At 38.3% G+C, this 17,914-nt stretch overlaps 1 protein-coding gene across 7 annotated transcripts in view; it reads left to right on the top strand.

The window, feature by feature from the left end:
- Window positions 1–17,914, top strand: part of LOC108666937 (disco-interacting protein 2 homolog C) — a 224,650-nt gene that overhangs the window by 144,695 nt on the left and 62,041 nt on the right. For 5 of the 7 annotated variants that reach the window (XM_047882316.1, XM_047882314.1, XM_047882312.1 and 2 more), the window contains exon 2: window positions 16,176–16,253. In XM_047882316.1, coding sequence (XP_047738272.1) covers window positions 16,176–16,253 — 78 coding nt within the window. Of the gene's footprint in view, window positions 1–5,104; window positions 7,359–16,175; window positions 16,254–17,914 lie in introns of those variants that run through there. The other 2 variants (XM_018153907.2, XM_047882318.1) reach the window with 1 other exon arrangement.

Raw genomic sequence — 17,914 nt, 5'->3', positions numbered from 1 at the left:
TACGTGGTTCTCAACGACGAAGTTCTTCGTGATTTTTTTATCACTTAATTTTTCTGCAGGATACATAAAGTAAAGCTAATATGTTGAGGTCATTTTAAAGGTCCATGAAATTTTAAAATAATCTTATTGCTGCTGCTACATCTTCGAAGCAAAATATCGTACAGAAATGAGATAAATTCAGAACGAAATAGCGCGTATGATTAAATATTTTACACTAAAATATAGGCTAGGAATCGTTTGCCTGACCACTATTTTCTGCAAATAAATTTAACTACTTTTTGCCTTGGCGACATTCATTGCTTACGTCTCAGGTGGTATTTTGATGTATTAATAATGTTATGTTTCAATTCATTTGAAGCAATACGCTCTCTTTGACTGAAAAATGTTTCCTGGGAATAAACATCAGGAACACCTAGATTAGATCTGGAGATTGAGGCGGCCGCGATCGCCACCAATAAAACGAAAAAAATATAACTAGGAGATAAATTGGAATAAATAAATAAAATAAATAAATTTCTGCGCGGAGAGTGAGTGATGCAGAAATTCATGATTGTGTTCAGCAATGATGTAAAAATATTTAACTTGGTACTCACTGCAGTGAGTGACAGAGAGCGCATTTTCTCGTCGACGAAAACGTGAAGTCACGGACGGACAGACGGACGGACAGGGCGAGCACAATAGTGCATTTTATCCATAAATGAGAACATGCGCCAAAAAGCCTCCGCGCAATGAGTACTTGGGACGTTTCTGCCACCCATTGTTTTTGCTTTACTAGCTGCATTTCGCTGGAAAATATTTTATTATCTTAGCCAGTGTCGATCATATCAGTCATTCCCAAATCCGGTTTCTATCAGTATTTGCGTCTAATAGATTTGCTTATACAACAATGTATGATCAAAGCAGGTCCTGAGATAAGATTTCAAACGTACGTACGTGTCTTTTCGCTCCTCGAAGTAAGGCGTTCATTTGTATTTACGTTCAGAAGCCTGACTCGTTACGTTGCTGTGGGCTCACTCTGAACGCCAACTAGGCCCAAGCATCAGCGTTAAATACGGCTCATGATCGTAATTCCAATCCACCCTTTGTTCGTGTTCCAAAGGAATTCAAACTCCACTTGTATTCCTTATTTAATGTTTCAAGTTCTAGCCCTAAACTTTCCTCCGTCACGTCTCCGCACCAAACAATAACTAGCGCAGCGTTCCTAGAGTGCGGACGTGAACAGCAAGATCGTCTCTAAACCTAAAATTTCAAAAAATGTCTTCAATTAAAACCCTAACAACGTGCCAAACAATTTTAATCAGAGGAGTAACACTCGCGCCTGTGTAACTCAATGCCTGCAATTGTAATGTCCATCCTGCAAATAAAGCTTGCTGCTTTCCTGAAGTCTCTCACTTTACCTATTGTTGTAATTTCATTTATTCATCAAACCTTTCCTAGGAAATTGAACAGAGTCTCCGTGCAAGTGTGCTCTGATTGAATAATTAATATATGCGAGCTGATTGCGCTAGGTTATCATACAGACGCCTCTAATTAATTCCATGCCACCATTACAATATAATCTATTTCTCCTCTATTTCTTCGATGCGGCTGCGAAACTTGGTATTTTTTTATTAAAAGCAAATTCGTTTAGTAGAGCTAGAAAATTTGGGACGAGTTGTGCTGCGCACAGCATTAACCAGCTCAAGTTGAGTGCTCAAGTTTAATTTTTAAGTTGAATGCCAATGTTTTAATTTTCTCAGCCGAATTTGAGAGAAAATCTTCTTTATAACGCTTATTAGCTCAACGGATATACGTTGGCTTTTTAGGCATAATATCAAGATTACATTATTTTGGGTACTCAAAACGGTAGATACGATATTAAACTTACTTAAATTGAATTGGTTGAGGATAATGCTCATATTCGTTGATATTTTAAAAAGTTTTACGTCGCTAAAAATTGGTGTTCATTTACTCCAGTGATAAAATAACGGAGCAAGCAAGAATAAACGACAATAAAGAAAACCGACAAAATTAACAACAGCGCACGTTTTCAATATATTTCGCATACCAAGTGCTCTTTAGCGCAGTATTAGCAGAATTAAAATTCTGCGGATACTGCACTCGTAACGTCGGCTTAGTTTAAAGTTAATACAGCGGTCGTTAGATGGTCTTTAGTTTTAGAAGCCTCATTGCCTTGTCATTATTACCGCACTTAATGAGTGTAGTGCGAGCGAGCACGTTCGACTCGTGATCTTATTACATTGTAGTCTACGTTCATTGGCTCCGCGTAATCGCTTGCTAATTAATGTTTCTTAATGTTTAATACTCGCCATGATGGCTATTTTATGTTGAATTGAGCCTCCGCTAATTGGCTTAGCTCCTCTTTACGTGTTGTGTCGGTCCATCAAGTTTTGTCTCTCGTAATGTCGTTAGTTTTCAATTCAAAATTCGTCGCAGCAATTGGTTGGTGCATTAATCTTATTTTATATCTTGCTTAAAAATACGGTACTTTTAATCATATTTGGCTTGAGTATACCGGGTAATTTTATTTTCAAATTAAATGATTTTTTTTTTCATTTTTTGCTAGAAATTGACATCGCCACCGCCCAAATACCGTCAGAAATAAAAGGATAACAGAGATGTCATTGCCTGCTAACAATGCTCCTCTCATTATCAACTTTCCATCTTCATTGCCTCATTATTAATGTGAAAGAATATGTTTCGAGATTCGAATTATTGTATGATATTTGAGTATTATTATTGTTGTAATTATTTAATTTTTTTTCGCGCATTGATCAATCTTATTTTTTACTTATTTCCTCCCTGCGTGAAACGTGCATGAGCAGCCATATTATAATTTTAGCTGCATTAACTGATACATTTTTTAATGACCTTTCTTCGAATAATTTCGTCATCTTCTTTTCACTTTATCTATCAGATTATCTTTTTTTATATTGCAATGACGCGAATGGACTAAAACTGATAAAAAAGACAATAATAAACCATCGTGTCTATTACCTATATAACCACTTGCATTGAATCGACTTGAACGGATGATAAACAATAAGGTGCAAAAAATGTTAAATTCCATGTTTTAATTGATACATATAAATTAGCGGCGACAATATACGTAACCAGAAAAGTGTTTAAATTAATCATTCTCTAACTGAGAAAGTAAATAGTTGATTGCCTCGAAAAATGGAAACAAATTGAAGCTGTGTGAATTATGCATTGAGTGTAAAATTTAACGTAAAGATTAGTCATGTACATATATTTTGTCAGAATTTGTGTGTTAGTGCATTAGTAACCAATAACATATAAGGGTTCTTCGAGCTCGTAGATACAAGATTAATCGTGTCGTGATCTTACCTGTACTCGAAAATTCATTTTTAGTGGAAGAATAATAATTATTCTTGATTCTTCAGCTAGTATCTATGTATACTAAATTTATTAAAAAATATAACTCAGTGCTCACTGCAGTGAGTGACAGAGAGCGCATTTTCTCGTTGACGAAAACGTGACGTCACGGACGGATGGACCTACAGACGGACGGACAGCCGGACATGGCGAGCACAATAGCGAATTTTTTCCATAAATGAGAAAATGCGCTAAAAAGAGTCAAACAAGAGTATTCCGTGTAAGATGGGCGTTTGGAGGCGTCTTTTTAAATTAGCTTGCATAATCTTTATTATTATGAACGGAATTAGAAAAAGAAACAGGAATAACGGGGGACCAGTTGAACGGATTATGAAATTGTAGAGATTGTCGAGACCGAGCTCCCACAAGCTAGCCTGCTAATATTATATAATAATGGGTCAATTATGCGGAATTGCGAGCGTGGCTTCCAGCTTCGGAAACCCTCATTTCAAAGCTAAACCAACGGTATATTTGTGACAAAAAAATCATTTCGTTTGAGCTGGCGTCCAATGGGATCCAGTGCAGTTATAATGTAAGCTATCCGGTTCTGACGGCGACATTTAAGCCTGTTTTAAGGAGATTTTTTTGGAACATGAAAATTTTTTCTTCCGAATGTTTTCTTTTCTGCGCCAATTTTACTGTAAATCTGAGAAACATATTCTGGACGGTCATCATTATGCTTCCTAATAATTTTCTGCTGGTTGAGATTTTTATGGGGAGACATCGGTCCAATACTAAAAAATGGTCCCTATGATGTGTAAATTTAGTTTACAATTATCAGCTCCGTCGAACTTTTGAAGTAATTTTTCTCACATTTTTTTAAAGTTCTTTTTTATTCTCTGGTCTGCCCTCTGCTTTCATCGAAAATATCGAAACTTGGTACATTATTTATGTTTATAACCTTTATTTTACTTTCATAGTTTTTGATATATGCCATGAAATATTTCACATAATGTGATTGATATCAATAATGTGATTGATATCAACATTATTTCTTATCGACAATCTGTTATGGCTGTTGTTGTGTACCGTGAAATTCACTGTAAATTCTCTTACACGAAAATATGATTTTCTCGATTTCGTCCTGCATCCAACTGGTTTTGGTGGCACTCTGCGGTGAAGTTTAGGCCGCTAAACTGATTATAATTTCGTGTTCACTGAGTGGCGTGTAATCCCGGGGTTTGTCTGAACCAAGTCGTGCGGTGTGTACGCGGTCAACGGAGATGATCCTCGTTCACTGTTCACTTTATGACCCAACTTCCGCCCAGTCGCTAATGCCGTTCAAACTTTCGTACTTTATGTGTTGTTTTAATCTCACCGCCCTGTTGACTTGAGCTCTCTTCATTGCTGCGCTCTAAACTTGCATCTTTATGGACGCTTTGCGTGTTTCACCGCGCTGTCATATTCACTATTTTTTTATACCTTCTCCTGATTTAATGAAGTGTTTTTTATCATTACAACGTTCCTCGTGCATTAAGCGCGTTAATCATTCTTGCTTCTCTCGGTATACTTCTGAAGTATAGTTAGAGATTATGCTACGGAATTATGTATGCAGTGAAGTCTTTCTTATCTTCCTCGAAATGTCCTTTCACGTTTAGCATGGATTACGATAAAAACGTTTGCCTTCGCTTTCTGGTTTAAATTTTTTTATATTCCCGCCGATTTTATATCGATTGTTACTATTTATTTCAGGTCAAATTTAGAATTGTGTTCTGTGTTTATACCCGGTTAGTTTGTTGTGTTCAATTTAGTTGAATTTTTTTATGTAGACATGGAAGTAAATGAGTTACAGACGCGCTACAAGAAACTAGATACCAGTTACAATGAGCCTCAATACAGGAATGGCTCTGGTGTCATATCAAAGCGGGAAGAACATCGCTACAATTCTTACCTCCAGCGAAACAAACACACCCCGATACATGGATCGGGAGGTCGGAATTCCGAAACTTGCTCTTCTGATCACAAAAATGATTCGGGTCGAGACGAATTTTTTCGCAAATCTGAGGTTTCGAATAGAGTATCACATGAAAATCTATCGAACTTCTCTAACCGATTACGAAACAACAATCTTCTCTACCAAAGTCCCTCGGCAGTTACTCGGCTCAAAAATAGCTCTCTACAGAGCGCTGTTGACTGTTTGCGGGATGTGGCATGCACTAATCATAATTATGTGCTGGAGGATATTTACGGTCATGACGCAGCACCACCAGAAATTGTCTTCAGAAGGTCTAACTCTTTCATGGCGAAGCCATACAGTAACTCGGATTCATCGAACAAATCTCGCAGTTCCGACTCTAGCCAATCCACGGCATCATCTTACTTGCTTAACCCGTACTCGACGAACAGTTCTTCCGCCCGCAGTTCCTCAAGTTGCACCAAAGAAATCGGATCACCTCTTAGCAGCTCTAAAGACCAATTCAAGTCATTTTCTAGTATCGTGAATAGTTCAATGAACGCCTTGTCTGCGGCTCCGTATCGCCACAAATCTGCTTCGCCAGCGCCATCCTCATCACACTACAGCAGCGGAGGAGGTCGTCTCGTGGGTAACCTGGATCCCGTTGCGCGGTCACGCGTTGGCTCGTTCAAGCAAGACAGAAGCGACAGCTTCCGCAGCAGCGCCAATTGTCAAGCTCAGAACGTCCATTGTTCTCCCGACTATTCCTCTCCCAAACCCAGTCCTAAATCCTTCTCAGCAAAAAACTCGAAATTTACGACTGATAAGCAAATCTTTGATTATCCTCGTGTTTCAGCTCGAGACAGATACGTCAGGCACAAACATCATAGTGTGAGTGAGAATCCTGGAGATGTCAAAAATGAGCCAGCCTTTCTCAGCCGCGGCGGCATTCGCAATTTCGTGCTATCAAAATCCGCATCGAGTAAAAATTTAAGGAATGCAAGTCTTGCGACTGAATCTAATGCGCGATTGCCAGAACGAGAAAAGTGGAGGAATATTCAGACGAATTCTGGAAATTTTCTTGATCGCTTCTCAGAATCTCAACGCAGCTCGCGATCATCTCTCTCGGCGGCAGGGGCTCCATCCATTCACGGGTCAGCTTCCTATTCTAAAGGCTCGTCACGCGTAATCGCTCGAGCTGTTCAGCTGAACACGAGTGACGCGAACACAGACAACTTCAAGAGCGCGGCAAGAAGAAGCGTTGGTCCATCTCTATTGTCACCATCATCTTCTCCTCGAGCACCATGCAGACTTGACGCGTGCTCCAATGGAGGGTCTCCCGTACCTTGGAAAACCGGCAGCGGTGTCATGGAGGGTCATCACTCCCGTGGCAAGCCCGTGAAGCGAAATCACAGTTTTTGCAACGACTCCGCTAAAACGAGTCGCGCTCGACTGCTTCCCGGTCACTTGCCCCAACATGCCGCCGGCAGTCACCTCGACATTCACCAACGCTTGAACGGCGTTGATTCTTTCTCCCCTGAAATCTCGTCTTATAAACAGAGCGGAAATTCGTTCAGTAATATATTTGATATGTCTAGCAACTCATCTCAGATTAGGGCTGGACCGAGAACCAAATCCCCACCAAGAACCCTACAACTCAATGACAATTACTACGATGACGACCGCGCTAATGCGGTGTCATCTTATTCACACTACGCGGTGCCCATCTCCCTCACGCGCACTCCAACTTTCGAGGGAAGTTGCACAATCAATTTGCAAGATTCCTATCCTCAGATTTCAGATCCCACTTCCACCCTTCTCAGCTCTCCTGGCTCAGTAACCGATTCCATCAAATCTCAGTCGTCAACTTTACTCTCGCAAATGAACATGAAGTCGCAGTCTGGCACCAAAGTCACTCCCCCTAATGCAGGTTTCGATTTAGAGGCTTTGTTGAAAATTGATGATTTGAGAAGCTGGATTCAGGAGCTCGAAACGACGCGGGCAAAAGGCTACCAAACTTTATACAGCGACTACGACGATTCTGACTGGCTGGAGAAAATTCCCGAGGGTAAGTGAGAATTTTTCAGTTGAATTTTTGGCTGAATATATTTTTTGTGCTTAGTTTATATGTCGATTTGGTTGGGTAGATGAACATGAACTTCATCTATCGATAATTAGTATGAAGCTTGTATTTTTGAATGATTTATATTAGAGGAATATTTCTGAGTAAAGCAAAGGAATTCCTCGTAACTCACTTTGTTGGAGTGGTTTGAAACCCATTGCTGAGAATTTTCTAATTATTTAATGACAAAATTCATGGAAAATTATTGATGTTGCGAAGTTTGAGAAATTCCAGCGAAGGATTCAGTTGTGATGATTTATTCATTAATGTCCATTACTATACTATAGTCTATACGCTCCCTAAAAGCTGTCATGATATAGCGTCAGCTTGAAACTTGGACGTCTCCATCATTTTATTCACTACAGTCAGTTCTGGAAGATGCATGGATTATTTACTCTGTGAAAAATGTCATTAACTTTATTATTGCTTTCAGAATGTATTCTTCAAAACCCTTGTGCAAGTTTTAGACTCCGTTTCATATTTCGCGGCCGTATGAGGCCCGAAGTTGAACTAAGAAACAATAAGCAAATGATCGTAACGAAGGCATTCATGCTCAAGCGTCATTCGCTGATACGTCTTCCCTGTGTTTTCATCGCCAGCATTGGTTGATTATGATACAAGTAGTAAATAGTGCACGATAGAGCTGCCATAAAGGCGCACTGTTCCCCAATATAACAGAGCCTGTGTTGGCGCCTCGGCTTAAGGCTCAATTGGCACAGAATTTTTTTTTCTTGTTTTCTTGATTCAGGAAAAGCATATCTCGTGTTCATGAGATTTCAAAGCTATCGATTCTTATTCTGTTAGAATTTCGCATCTTGTATCGAATTGCTCTTAAATATATAGTCATGGTCTCCCATCAAACTCCAATACTAGCGATTTTTAGACAATTGAATATTATTGTATATATTATGTTTGTAAGGACACGCAAGGGATGTACTCGCATATCCTAAATGCTCTTCGCGTAAATCAACGTTGAAATCCTATAATACAATGAAAAAGAGGCCGTTGATGCCAAAGTTGTTTTTATATCTACGATTGGAATTTGTTCGATTTTTCGACGTTTGTTTGTAGGCTTATAGGAGAACAGTAGTTCTCCTAATTATGAAACCATATATTTTTTATTAGCTTTGAGAAATCGACACTTGCAATCACGATTTGAAGATTGGTAATGTTCCTATTTGATTGACATTCCACTTGGTAGACTTAACTGACAATAATTGTCATTGCACAAGTGCAACTTGCGTTTCTTTTTTATTCTCAGTTGTATTCTTTCGGTTAGCATCGTTTGCAGGTAATTTAGATACCGTTTCGTTTCATTGTCTCCTGATGGCATCCGATTTTGTTCGAATTTTTTTATTCCAACAATGATTTAGACAAAGCAACCCTCAGTAATCTAGTACCATGCGAGCGTTTACCATCAGAAAAATCTGTGCACTATTCGTTCCTGCATGTTCTGCCTCGGTGACATCCGGTGACCGGAAATGTAGCGTTCTCTCGGCACATACGCAGTAGGAAGTGACACGAATCCTGCCAATGTGGTCGTTTGTGTACCGCACTATATCCATTGCAATAATATGTTGGTAGCATATTATTTATGCTCCTGGGCCTATACTTTCAAAAAAAGTTAAGAGATCGTAAGTTCATCAGCCAATCATTGACGGCCTTTCAAGTTAAATCCACCAATCATAGACAAGAAAATAGAGCGTAAGAACTTATGTTCACTTAGCAAGTTTTGAAAGTATGGCCCCGAATATTATTTCGGGAGCATTAAATGCTCCTGAATTTCTTGGGGCAATGCGTACTTGTGTATCTATCGGCCGAATCTATGTGGTCTTGGATTGGAGTTAACTGACCTTTCACCCAATAAAAGATTGACAGGATATTTATTGGTGTAGATTCTGAAAGTTCAAATTCTGTGTAATATTTGTAATTCATCTTAAAGTAAAACCAGCGAATTAAATATTAACCAGCCAATATAAAATAATATTCCTACGCTCAAGAAAACAAGATTTTTCTTACGTACTAGTAGAATTAAACAATTTCGTGCTACATGTTGATAACCTGTATTCCTATAGCAGACCACACACTTACACTTGGTACTGTTACAAGTAACAGGGATATCATGTTCATTTGACGCTTTTACGAGCTTTTTACGGCAATTAGTTTTTTGGGCAGTTTGCTCATGCCACGTATCGCTTACATTTAATTTGCGATAGGAAAAACAAGTGAAAGTAATTTGCATACGAATGAGGTGTTAGATACCCTGATTTATCCCAAGCTGTCATATCCATTACCTACTCGTAATTGCTATGGCAATGTCATTGTTGTTTCGATGCAATTCCAAATAAAGTTTTATCAGCATTAAAATTCACAGGATGTAATCTAAATTCAATCCATACGTCGAAAAATCCAAATTCGTTTTTGTTTTACATGCCAGACTGTTGACGAAAAACTTCATTCCCGTGAAAGGTTATGTATGAAATCTTGAATATGGAGCCAAAAGAATTTGCTTGAAGGTCAATACCCCTTAACATATATTGGCCGTTTTGTTACACCGACGTCCAAGTAATGTTGAAGTGATATCTTCACAGCTGCGACTGCGGTTTATAACCCTGTAATTTAGTGTTAATAGCTTGATGCGCGTTGATGATTCTTTTATATGGGTGGCTTGTGTTTAATAAATCTCTTTTAGCTCCATAGTGTGGGGCTATTGGAGGAATTTCTCTGTTGAAGTAGAAACCGAAACTTCTGGCGAAATGCTAATGAACTAAATGAAGAGCGGGAAGTTTGCTGTTTTGCTACGGTTTTGATGCTCTAGGTGTCAGTTGGCTTCTGCATTTGCTAGCTGCTGCCTTATAGTAGGATTAACTGTAACCATAATATTAACCCATAATTTGATTTACTTTGGAGTGAGTGTACTCATATGCAAGGTACGTTCACACAAGTGTCGATACATGCAACTAGGAAAAAATATAACTCAGTACTCACTGCAGTGAGTGACAGAGAGCGCATTTTTTCGTCGACGAAAACATGAAGTCACGGACGGACAGATAGACGGACGGATGGACAGACATGGCGAGCACAATAGTGTATTTTTTTCATAAATGAGAAGATGCGCTAAAAAGACAAAAACATCCGGACTTATATTTTACTCATCAATATTTGTCGCAATTTTGATCGATGGTTCCGCAATTTTTGTCGATGATTCCGGTGAAGGAATCGTCGTTGTATTGAGTTGGTGGAGCGAACTCGGTCGTGCATCGCGGCTCACGAAGACCTTGGAACATCACATAGTCGAGGGCCTGTTCATCTGCCCTACTGCTCTCTTATGCTGCACTCGTGTGAGCTTCACTCACTCGTCCATCACTGCTAAGCGTCACTGTCTGTGTATCTTTGCCATCTTCTTGCTCATAATGCGCTTCATGCGCGATACGCTTCATTACTTCAATATAAATGTGCAGTTCTTCAATATAAATGTTAACTTCTTCGATATAGATGTACAGGATTATCATCCCTACCAATGTGTAGGATCGTCTCAATTTACCGCATGCTCTTCAAGTGCAGGATTACCATCCCCGCCAATGTGTAGGACTGTCTTAATTCGTCGTATGCTCTTCATGTGCAGGATTATCATCCCTACCGATGTGTAGGATCATCTCAATTCGCCGCATGCTCTTCATGTGCAGGATTATCATCATTCTCAATGTGTAGGATCGTCTCAATTCGCCGCATGCTCTTCATGTGCAGGATTTACATCCCTACTAATGTGTAGGATCGTCTCAATTCGCCGCATGCTCTTCATGTGCAGGATTAACATCCCTACTAATGTGTAGGATCGTCTCAATATTCGCCGCATGCTCGTCATGTGCAGGATTATCATTATTCTCAATGTGTAGGATCGTCTCAATACGTCGTATATATGCTCTTCATGTGCAGGATTAACATCCCTACCAATGTGTAGGATAGTCTCAATTCGCTGCAACGCTTTTCATTTGCTCTTCATGTGCAGGATTAACATCCCTACCAATGTGTAGGATAGTCTCAATTCGCTGCAACGCTTTTCATTTACGTATTCTCACCACTTCCAGCGCGTAGGATTGTCTCGATTTTTTCCATTCTCTTTAATTGTGTTTAATTGTGATTATCATCATTAAAATTATCATCTATTCTTTACGTGTCGGATTATTTCCAGTGGTAATGCCGATACTACTAATAGTTTTACGCTTTTCATCAAGCAATGTATATTCGAAAGCCGCTTAATTATATCCAATTTAAGGTGCGATGTAAGCTTTCAAAGCTAAAGCTTTCCATCAACTTGAGGCACGTTTGATCACGCTCGTGATGCTTCATGTACCAAAACCTTGCGAGCTGCAAGACTGTCGTGCGCCAAGTTCTCCCCTCGCGTCATGTATGGTCTCTCTTATTCGACGTCGAAGCAATCGCATACAAATTAGTCCTGCCCTTCATAGTTTTAAAAACCGTAAACTCAATACGACGAGGAAATTTGTTTTCGACAAATAAATTGCTATTAATGCTTTCGGATTACATGGAAAGTGCAAGCTGAATATTTGTACTGAATTACTTTCATATGATTTGATAATGGCTAGTCATTCGAGCGAAGATTTTGTAATCTATACTTTAGATTTATCTGCTATAGTCGATATTTGTGGTAATATTCTTGTAAGTATGAACGTCTGCACCGCTTATTTCTTCGGTCAGTTCACTCCTGTATTTATGCTCAAATTCTTTGCACTTTTTTCGTCATTCCTGTTCACTTGTTGCTCCTGCAGAATTCTTTGCTTTGAATGGGGATTGTTTGAAGTATTATTACTTCTGTGAAGATGTTTTTAACCGGCTGGAAGCTTTTTGTTTTTGCCGTTTCCTGCATCAAATTCATTCGTTTTCTCCCATGATATTTTATTACTTGCAGCCACAACTCTCATCAGTTTGGTTTTCAATCAATATTTTTCATTGCAGTTGTTGTAATTGTTAAAATTGGTTCCTATGTTGAAATTTGTGTTGAAATTTGCTCTTGTATGTGGTTATTTCTGATTGTGTTGCTATAGCTCCAAGTATGAACGCGTTCAAGAACAGACTAGATAAAGCTATGGAAAAATATATGTTCAGATTTGAAATGCCTAGCTCCTTATCGAACCCGGTGGAAGTCTAGTAGCTTCTTCAAACTATCGCCAGTCATGAAAAGATCCGGTCAAATGACACGAGTTTAGATCTATGAACAAGGCACGAAATGGAAAAGAATCGGCGACAGGCCACATCAGGCCTACACTTCAGAGCCGACATCACTATGTTATGTTATGTTATGTTATAACACTAACCGAGTTGAAGGTCCCTTTGCTAACGGTCGAAGCTCGTAAATTGTAACGCACTTAACATGCTCTGTTGCTATCTTCCTCAGTGCTCTTGTTCTTATATGACTCTTCCTGTTCCTACTTGCTTAAGAATAAAAATCTTTTAGACTTTTAATGATAGCTATGAAAAAGGAATCTATGATTTTCAGTATGCTTCTCTCTTTAAATTTTGACATTTAAATTTACCAGTTATTCATCGATGAATTGCAATATTATTACGTAGAACGACTAACTTCATTTTACTGTTTCAATCGTGAAGTTTAAGAAGGAAACCATAGGTCACCGAACAATTTTGGATGACTTGAGTCATATTGAAAAAATTAAAACGGAGGCGGAATTTCATTGCCTGAAACAGATCCGCTTTCGTGCCGACTCTATTTTTGTTGTTATGGCAGCAGTAGTCATTAGGACTGCTGTGGCAATCGTATTGAATCTTATAACGGAAAAATTATAGTATTCGCGAATAAATTTCAATACTTTGAACTCGTATCTTGCGTCCTTTTTAAATTCAGGCTACGATTTCGCCATGCATAATTGCATTATCGCCTTTTCAACTGAAGTCATTGTTACACCATCTGTTATAGATAAACCAACTTGTGTTATAGATACACCAACCTGCGTTATTAAAACGACAATTTGTGTTATTACACAAACTTGTATTATCATTACACCAACTGAGTCGTCATTACACTTGGCAGTTTGTGTCGATGCCTTGGCAGCTTGTGTCGACGCCTTCGCAACTTGTGTAGGTATAGATGCCTTGGCAACTTGTGTCGACGCCTTGTCAACTTGTGTCGATGCCTTGTCAACTTGTGTAGCGGGCTGGACATCTGAGACCTTCCGCCCCTTGTGGGTGATGAATAATTGAGACCTTCCACCTCTATGGTGATGTTCATCTTGACTTTCGGTGCGAGATAGCTAAATAGCTGAAGCGCTAGTAAACATTTGGCCACTAAACTAACTAACTAACTAACTTGGCAACTTGTGTCCATGCCTTGGCAACTTGTGTCCATGCCTTGGCAACTTGTGTCGATGCCTTGGCAACTTGTGTCGATGCCTTGACAACTTGTGTCGATTCCTTGACAACTTGTGCCGATGCCTTGGCAACTTGTGCCGATGCCTTGTCAACTTGTGCCGATGCCTTGGCAACTTGTATTGCCAACTCACTGGCACATCAACTTACGTGTCCGTCCTGCCAGCTGGTGTCATTGTCCCCTGAATGTCAGGTCACAAGGGAGCCCCAGCGCGGTCAGCACACCAGACCTCCCCACTTCTCATGCGAATTGTTCCCAAGTCAAGACTGTTTGTTAGCTCTAGTGTGTGCTCTCAGTGGGCAAACTGACGACACATACGGCTCCTTGTCTACATATTTACCCAGCCGCTCACTTGCGACGTTTACTGCTGCCGTGCACACACATGCTTCTCTTAACGTGCTCTATACGTATGACTTCATAAGTGAACGTGTATAGCTACTATAGCTACTTAACTGTTTCTACTCTCCCATATGTCTTTACATGTGTTTGAATGTGTATTTTTTTTTCTTTCCTAGAACCACATGCAATTAAAAAGTTAAATTGCGATATTTTTAACGAGATTCAGTTGATCATCTTATTCTATTTTGTCGTCATCAGTATTAGTACTCGCATAAATCCTAAGGTGCGAGCTGTGTTTGCACTACTGCTAATGAAATAAAGTGTTATTCTTACATTGATGATTTTGCCATAGTTATTGGTACCATATGGATGCTCGTGGCTCAAATTCTACATCTATAATCGACCTAACTAAGCTTCTGGCACCGTCTACGCTGATCTTATTTCGTAGTAATTGTTTGTTTCGGTTTAACATCAAAGTAATAAATTGCACACACATTTTATACTCTTTTCTATTTAATATGATAAGCATCTATGTTTCAACGACATAGTGACGAGACTTTGGTGTAAATCGTAGAGAGTTCTTGAAAATCGTTGTTCATCAGACACAAATAAAGTTACTTTTGTCGCTGATCCCCTCCTCAATTCCGCTTTTCATTGAATTATCAGTGCATAAATTTCACCGTCATGACCGTCATATTTGTATGGTTTATAGTGAAATTGACTTATATTATGTAGTGAAGGAAATTATTCCAATAGAATATGATGCCAAGTTGCAAGTGTTAGCGACTAATGAATTGCTGCTTTAAGATTCAATAAATTCAAGTTGAATGATAAAACTCCCCGAGATATGAACGATGCTGTCATTATCTCTGTTATGATATTCACTGGAAGAACATTAAACCTGAGGGTAATCACAATACAGTCTTGTGCTTTACCTTGACATCAACAAAGATATCTATTCTCATGCGACACTCCGTGACATTTAATTATCAATATTGCATATTCAAGCGTAATAAGAGATTTGTTCGACAATGACATTAATTGATTCATTTTGAGAGAATGCGATCAGATATGTACTCGGGTCAAATGATCACAACAAATATCCATGATATAGTTACACAATTCATTGTATTATGATGTAAATTGCCTTTTTTTCTATTTTCTGGGCTTGAACTTGTTTGAAATTGGAACAGCTCATCTGCCTTCATCAATCATTAATTCGTAATGATATACATTGCCATTTTTCTTTCGATTCCTCCGTATCCCATTATTCTCATGTAATGAACAAATATTTTTTCTATGTTATGGAAAACTATTCATTTAATAGTTTGTAAAGTTTGTGTTGAGGTCTACGTGGTTGCAAGTGTTTGGCAACAATGTAGTTTATTTAGTTTTTATTTAAAAAAATCATCGTGATGCTGCAGTGCGTGAAAATAACGTAATCATTTAATTGTTTATTTAGTTTTTATTTAAAAAATCATAGTGCTACTGCAGTGCGTGAAATACCGTAATCATTTAATTGTTTATTTAGTTTTTATTTAAAAAATCATAGTGCTACTGCAGTGCGTGAAAATAACGTAATCATTTAATTGTTTATTCAGTTTTTATTTCATATAATCATCGTGCTACTGCAGTGCGGGAAAATAACGTAATCATTTAATTATTTATTTCGTTTTTATTTTAAAAAATTATCGTGCTACTGCAGTGCCTGAAATAACGTGATCATTTAATTGTTTTTTTTTTTTAGTTTTTATTGAAAATATCTTACTGCTACTGCAGTGCGTGAAAATAACGTAATCATTTAATTGTTTATTTAGCTTTAAGTTTTTTTTATTTTAGTGCGACTACAGTGCGTGAAAATAACGTAATCATTGTAATAGCATTTACATTTTGTATGTTGCAGGCGACATCACACACACCATGTAGTTAATTTAGTTTATATTTCATAAAATCATCGTGCTACTGCAGTGCGTGAAAATAACGTTATCATTGTATTAACGCATGCATTTTGTATGTTGCAGGCGACATCACACAGAAGGGCTACGAGAAGAAGCGTACTCGGTTGCTGCAGCCCTACGCTCAGAAGGACTCTGGCTCTGGTGGGTTCCTAGCTTATTATTAATTATCAACCTTATTAAATCAGCCTTACTGCAGTGTCGGAAATTGTTGGGAATGTTGAAGTGTTGGAAATTCGGCGTGATCCGCATCGTCCCTGCAATCCTTCTAAAAAAATCTGACTATCTCTGTCTATAGTCGGTCATGAACAGCATTATTTTCTTCGGTTGTATCTGCTAATATTGTCTTGATGGTCGGTTAGAGTAGATTTTTGTCGCGCGGACAGAACTTTCATGAAATGAGGTTAATCGTAGTTAATATGATGTGTGCGGTTATTTGTGATTTACCACAGCGTTTTCTGAATAACCTAATTAAATATTGGAAAGAGGTATCCATTTTTCCTCATTTCTGGATTTCATTTTATTTGATTTTGAAAGCATTAGTTACTATCGTTAAAGTTTGTTAAAAGTTAAAGTTCAAATTTGTTGTATTCCTAGCAATGTTCACTGTAGTTCGCTTGCGGTCGGTCGAACAGATTTTTACTTATTTTCGGTTCTCCCTAAATATCTATCGAATTGTTCCTTCCGTTATGGTATTGGGTATTTTTTTATCGAATTATTGGTGCAAATTACAAGTAAGTTACTACAATTTTAATGCTTGGTGTGAATTATCCAACTCATTTGGTTTGGGGTATCGCATATCTTTTAATTTTTGTTCTGTTGTTTTTTGATAAAATTATTATAATTTTTCGTCTCATTTTCTCTCTCTTCAAGCACCTGTCTCGATTTATTTCTATGTTTCATTAGTTTGGTTTCGTTTTTATGGCTTGGGTGCAATCTGCTAGCTTCTTGGTTCCGTAATAATTGTAGACATTAAACATTTTCTTCCATTGAACTCTGTTTTTAATTTACTTAGCAACACGAATTTGTCCGATGTTTCTCGCATCATGCAAATATTACGGTATAAACTGGATGTGAACGCGACTTCCGATTATTGTCGCACTTTGTCCTATCTAAACAACCCAAATATTAATTAATTAATTATCAGTGCTTAATAGTGTCTCATTACGGTGCGTAAAATTAAAAGTTAAATCGCGCTTCAGTGCAATTGTATTGTGTATTTTAATGCACAATCATGCACGGAAATTCATCATATTCGAATCAAATTAGGTGTGGCTTATCAGGTGCTATTGGCTGTTAGTTCGTTATCGGTGATTTACAAATAAATTTCAATAATTTGCTGTTAAATGTTTTGTTTAGTTCGAAAATGTTACATGAATTCAATAAACAATGAGAGCAAACCGTGAATAAAAATGACGGCAAGAGTGCCGCACCCACAATCGTTGCTGGCAACCCATGGCACGTCTATGACCATGGGTGCAATATCAGGATAATTTCATACAATTTTGTTGTGCGGATGGCCTAGAGCTCTTATACTAGTCTACGAGCTGGGCTGAATATCACCCCTATATACGTTATCTTGAGGATCGGCTGAGATCCCTTCTTGTTTCTGTTGTGGCATTTCCTATAGTGATGTCTTGTGCATCGGGATTCTATCCCTATTGCAATACAGTATATTATATTGGTGATTTTATCCCTGTATATATTCGCAATTCTAGCCCTATTGGAATGCAGTAAAGCTTTGGCGAGATACTGAGATGGATTTAATGTTGTGAATCGTGTAATATCAGTTGACATCGCGTTAA

This window comes from Hyalella azteca, unplaced genomic scaffold (genome assembly GCF_000764305.2).
Source record: "Hyalella azteca isolate HAZT.00-mixed unplaced genomic scaffold, Hazt_2.0.2 contig10174, whole genome shotgun sequence".
NCBI classification, from domain to species: domain Eukaryota; kingdom Metazoa; phylum Arthropoda; class Malacostraca; order Amphipoda; family Hyalellidae; genus Hyalella; species Hyalella azteca.
The sequence above is the reverse complement of the archived record's forward strand: the minus strand, read 5'-3'. Positions and strand labels throughout refer to the sequence as shown.